The 6,125-nt window shown below is 42.7% G+C and overlaps 1 protein-coding gene across 1 annotated transcript in view; it reads right to left on the bottom strand.

The window, feature by feature from the left end:
* Window positions 1–6,125, bottom strand: part of rasa3 (RAS p21 protein activator 3) — a 160,265-nt gene that overhangs the window by 35,170 nt on the left and 118,970 nt on the right. Inside the window, exon 5 of the mRNA XM_048597795.1 lies at window positions 5,289–5,365. Coding sequence (XP_048453752.1) covers window positions 5,289–5,365 — 77 coding nt within the window. The remainder of the gene's footprint in view (window positions 1–5,288; window positions 5,366–6,125) is intronic.

Below are 6,125 nucleotides of genomic sequence, written 5' to 3'. Positions count from 1 at the left end.
TGCTGCTTGGCCTGCTGTGTTCATCCAGCCCTGCACCTTGTTGTCTCGGATTCTCCAGCATCTGCAGTTCCTACTATCTCTCACATCAACTATGGAGTTCATGTTACGAAATATTCAGCACCACAATTTTAAAAAATTAATTGTTTCATTCCAGTGGTTTTCTGATAAACGTACTCGTGTCTTTCAAGTACAAAGCAAACTGTATTGTGCAGGAGAGAACATATGAGTCTGAATGTGCATTGTGTGCATTGTGCATGTACATGAGACAGTGCATGTGTGCATGGTAGACAGTGCCTATGTTTGGACAGGCATATGCATGCAACAGGGAGAATCTGTGTGTCTGTGCTTCAGGATGCTGTGTGTGTGTCTGTGCAGGAGAGAGTGTGGGTGTGCGTGTATGACAAGGAGTGTTTGCATGAGTATAAGTCTGTGTGTATAAAAGTGTGTATGTGTGTGTGTGTGTGTGTGTGTGTGTGTGTGTGTCTGTGTGTGTCTGTGTGTGTGTCTGTATTTGGACCTTTGGGTACTGGTGTGTGCATACATATGTAAAGAGAGTGCATGTAGGGTGGTGTATGCATGTGTAAATTGTTTGTATCTGTATGTGGACAGCCTTGTATGCAACAGTGTATATCTAAGCATGCATGCAAACATAAGTGTGTGCACGGGAATGTGAATGTGCGCTAGCTTGTGTGTGAGTGATTGTGTAGATATGAGCGTGTGCACGCGAATGTGAGCATAAACATCAAGGTGAGTGTGTATGTGCGTGTGTGCATAACAGAGGATGTGAATGTGTGCTAATTTGTGCATGCGTGAGTGAGTTAGTGAATGTAAGGGCGTGCACATGTGCAGTTGTGTGTGCATGTGTGTGTGTGTGTGTGTGAGATGTGTATGTCACAGAGAGAGTATGCACTGCGCGTGCATGTGGAGGGATTAACGGGAAATTAAATGAGTCCTGATTCCACTTGTTGAAATGACAGGGGGCTGGGGCTGACTGAGACTGAGCTACTAAACTGCTGGAAGAACATGACGTACTGTAAAACCTCCTGATTCATGAGCTCCACTGGCATGAAATCGACCAATCTTACAAATTAGAAGCCAGATGAAAATTGACATCATTTATGCTAAACAAGTGTCCAAACTGAGATTTAAAGCCTGGAAGGATATGGAGAATGGCAATAAGGAAAGTGCTATATAATTTCCGGTGCCCTTTAAGTAGGAGCCAAATTGTCACTTCCTTTCCAACAAAATAGGAGCTTCATGCAGTGTCTCTGAACAAGTTAGAACTTGTTTCACAACTTGCATGCATCTAAAATCTTTGGGTTTCTCAGCACAGTATCCATTCCTTTGGGAATAGAGTCAGTGCTTTACACAACTCAAGCATTGTCAGTGTCTTAGCTGAGACATTTCCTTTTCTCTCCATTTCAAAGGGAACCCTAAACAAGAAAAATATGATGCTGCTTTTTATTTGGTGCTCTCATTTGAAAATGGTTAGTATTGTGAAATTTTTACAGGAGATTTTTTTTTTATCACTCATGCAAACAGACAGTACCGATGACGTTAATGGAGAAAAGACTTGCATTCTCTAGTAGAAACCAAAAGAACTGCAGATGCTGTAAATCAGGAGCGAAAACAGAAGTTGCTGGAAAAGCTCAGCAGGTCTGCCAGCATCCGTGAAGGAAAATCAGAGTTAATATTAAATTCTGAGGAAGGGTCACCAGACCCAAAACGTTCGTTAACTCTGATTTTTCTTCACGGATGCTACTACACCTACTGAAATTTTCCAGCAACTTCCGTCTTTGTTGCATTTCTCTAGCATGCTTCACAACGATAAGACATCCCAAAGTTTTCCAGTGAATGAAGTATTTTGAAGTGTGTCATTGTGCTAGAGCAGGGAACTTTGCTCCACTTTTAGCCACTAACTGTGGCTAGAAATTCACCGGCAACTGGACTTTCCCTCCCACTTCCTCACCGTTACCTCTGGTGCCCCCAAGGAAGTATCCTTGGTCCACTCTTACTTCTCATCTGGACCCCATCCATCATCCAAAAACAGTGCTGCTTTTCACTTGGACATGGATAACTCCCAGCTCCACCTCAACATCGCAACTCCTCCCCCGTCACTGAATTAGACTTTATCCAACAGCCAATAACAGATGAGTAGGAACTTCCTCCAGCTAACTATAGAGACAACTGATGCCTTTGTTCCCTAGCAACACTCACCATCCCTCTCCTGACAACTGTTTGAAACTACTGCAACGTTGGTATCACATTGGACAACCTTTTTCCAATGACATATTCACGTGGTCACCTAGACCAACTATTTCCACCTCCATATCATCTGCTACTTCTGTCCCTTTCTCTGCTCATCCGCTCCTGAATTCCCTATCCATCTCCTTGTTTCCTGTGGACCTAATGATTCAAAATCATTCCCAGCCAGCCTCCCTTCATCCTAATTTTTGTAGACTGGATGTGATTCTAAACCTAGCTGTCTGTAATCTAACTCATACCAAGTCCCATTTACCCTTCACCTTTACATTCACTGATATACACTGGGTTTTGGTTGGTCAATGCCTCAATTTTAAAATTCTCACCTTTGCTTTCAAATCAACCAACCTCTCTAGCCCTGCCTCTCTCCATCCTCATAACTTCCTCTAGGCCCAGAAATCCCCAAGAGCTCTTATGGATCCCTGATTTTGATCATTGTGCTATTGGTAGCCATGCCTTCAGCTGCTGGGTGCCAAGCTCTGGAATTCCATCTCTAAATGTCCCCACTTTCCTTAAGCTATTCCTTAGCTATGTGTCTTGGTGCCTTCTTTTGAAGTTATGGTCTCGTGTTCTGTTCATTAATGCTGCTGTGACATCTCTTGGCTGTATTTTACACTGCTAAAGGCACTATATAAATACATATAGTTGTTCTTGCTGTTGCAGTCAATTTGTGCTCAGCAAGTTCCCAAACAAATTATTACAACTGTGACTGGTGGAATGAGCTGGTATTTAACTCCATGAGTTCCACCATTAATATAAAGGTTTTAATCCAATCTCCAAAATGGCCAATTGTTTCCACTTTGCACTGTTATCCAGAATAAAAGAGAGTTTCACTAAATGTTTTAATGGGCTCAATTATTATAAAACAAGACTCAATCATAAAAACAAGTGGAAATATTGGGTAACATCGAAACCACAATTGGAAGTATAATCCACCTTTAATCCCTAAACTGTCACACTCAACATAAAGATAAAGAAGACCTTCAGAGATGGTATTTTAAAAAATGCAAATAAAGACCACCATTATTGGCCCAATGGTCTGAAAAACAAAAGATAGAATCTGGTGAATTCTCAGTCTGTCGAGTTTCTCATTGACAAAACTAAACTGTTAACAGATGTAGACAAATGAAAGATCTTCCAAACAAGCTCCAATTCAGATGGAAATCCAACAGGTTCCAAGCCTTTGGATCATGGTGACAGTTTAGCTTCCCAGTGTTTCCAACGTGGTTAAAATACTGAGATGTAGAAACTTAGTCAATCCCCAGTAGAGGGAGAGAGGGACTTGCAGCATTCCTGAGGCTTTGGAGATTTTCTTCCTTAAGCGGTTGTGAGACAAAAACCAAGTCCAGGAAGACAGCCATCAGCAAAGGAGCCCAATAGTCTCTTCCAAAGCTATGTTTTAGTCCAAAACTGGGCAATAAACCCCATTTCTTATCTCCCTCAAAGCTTTGTTTGGCTACTTTTTCAAAGTCTTTTTGAGCTTTTGACTTTCTGTAATCAGCAGGTGGATTAAACTGTGGACTTCATTTCCAAGAAACCAAGGAAATGTCAAAACTGTTCGATATCTTCCATTTCTCCACATAGTCCATAACGATAAATACCTTCCTCATGGTCTGGACTATATTTACCCTTCAACTAACATCAACAAAGATAGATACATTTACTATTTACCTCTGTTGTTTCATACTATGTGCGACTTAGCTGCTGGATTTAGCTGCACAATAATACTGATTGCACATCAAGTAGTAATTGGGTCCTTAATTGTCCTGTCTTTTGTGACATAGGCGCATGCTTACTCTTCATGTCCTTGAATATCCGACCCAATCTAGTCATACACTCCCCCTCACTCCCCACACCCTTTAATATCCCACTCTCCTTCACACTCTCCATAGCCTTTAATAGTTCTCTTAATCTGATAACAATCTAAGTTTCTTTCATGAATATTATTGCACTTAGTGCTGCCAGATGGTCACTTTTACATTCTATCCACCCTCTGTGTTCTTTCTGGATGAATGAGTAACAACACTGAATGAACTTCCTATTCTGTCCCTATCTTGTGATATGTTTTTGCACATTGTATCAATGCAGTAAACCCATCCTATCACTGGCTTCTCGACAGGAAGCAACACAGCACTGTACAGAGAGATGCCTGTGACATTTTACAAATGGCTGATGCAGGGAGGACAGGACCTGCAGTTTTGCAACATTCCACATCCAGTACCTTCAATAAATGTTACAGCACAGGCCAACAAAAGTCTGTTAGTTCACTGGTTGACCAACTATGTCACGTAAACAATTGTAAAAGATTCTAGTAAGAAACTAGGAGTTTCAAATTATTCTCCAATTCCTTACAGAAACAGAGCCAAGATGAGTGGATGACACAAGAAAAACAAAAGCCATGAGCTAACTCAATGGTAAAACAGGCTTATGGGACTGAATGGTCCTTCCTGTTCCTAACTGTTTTAACTTTTAAACTGTGCTCTGTCCATTTGAGGAGGGAAAAATACTTCTACAGGCTCATTGGCCCACAGGAAGATGGAAGAATTTGTAAGTCAAGCACAAATAATTTTCTCGCGAAGAATTTCCTTGAGCACACAGCCACAGTAAATGGCAAAACCACACAGAAAATTTCACTGCATAATTGATTATAGAATAAGAACAGGGTGGCACAGCGGCTCAGCAGCTAGCACTGCTGCATCGCAGTTCCAGGGACCCGGGTTCGATGCCACCCTTGGGTGTCTGTATATTTGGAGTCTGCACATGCTCCCCACGTCTGTGTGGGCTTGCTCTGGTTTCCTCCCAGAGACCAAAGATGTGCAGGTTAGGGTGGATTGGCCATGCTAAATTGCCCATAGTGTCCATGGATGTGCAGGCTAGGTGGATTAGCCATGGGAAATGCAGAGATAGGGTGGAGCATTCTTCAGAGAGTAGGTGAGACTTTCTGGGCCAAATGGCCCTGCTTCCACGCTGTAGGGATTCTATGAAGAACAGGTCTTGATGATACAGAATAATAAATGGGGTCTCACCGTGTGGCCAACTTATGGCAAATGGTCCCAACATCAGTGATGACTTCACTCAGCCTCAGCTCCAGATGAACTTTGCCCTGAAATAGTTTTCATAATGTAGAGTTACAAGATGCACAAAGACAATACTGTGGCTACACACTATGGTTTACGAGTTAACAAATTGAAAACTTACATTTCTAAACGGCTCCTTTTACATCCTCAGGAATCACAAAATACTTCATACCACTTAAATTGCTTTTCTTTATTTAACCTAATCAACCTGTTCAGAGATGTTATTGTACGCTGCTGGAACTCAAACCTGGTCCTCTTGGTCCAAGGGTAGCGACACTACCACTGTGCCACATGAGGGCCCGAATATGGTACACCAGGAATTGATGTGACATCCTTGTGCAGGGTCCAGGTTAATTGCATGTGCTGCCAAAGTGAGCACTCTAATGCAATCATGGATCTACATATTGAGAAATGCAGCTGTCTGTTTCTCATGAAAGATAAATACTGATCAGAAGACAAGGGAGAACTGCTGGCTTTACTGTGAAATAGTAGTTGCAGCATATCTGACAACCAGCTCTGGGAAGAGACAGATTCTCAGGCACTGTCCCATCCAAGAGATAGCACATATAACAGTGCTGCGCTCCCTCAGTACTGACTCTCTGACAGTGCTGCGCTCCCTCAGTACTGATTCTCTGACAGTGTAGCACTCCCTCAGTACTGACCCACTGACAGTGCAGCACTCCCTCAGTACTGACCCTCCGACAGTGCGGCGCTCCCTCAGTACTGACCCTCCGACAGTGCGGCGCTCCCTCAGTACTGACCCTCCGACAGCGCGGCGCTCCCTCA

Source organism: Rhincodon typus, chromosome 6 (genome assembly GCF_021869965.1).
Source record: "Rhincodon typus isolate 14 chromosome 6, sRhiTyp1.1, whole genome shotgun sequence".
Taxonomy (NCBI): Eukaryota; Metazoa; Chordata; class Chondrichthyes; order Orectolobiformes; family Rhincodontidae; genus Rhincodon; species Rhincodon typus.
This window is presented reverse-complemented; position numbering and strand designations above follow the sequence as displayed.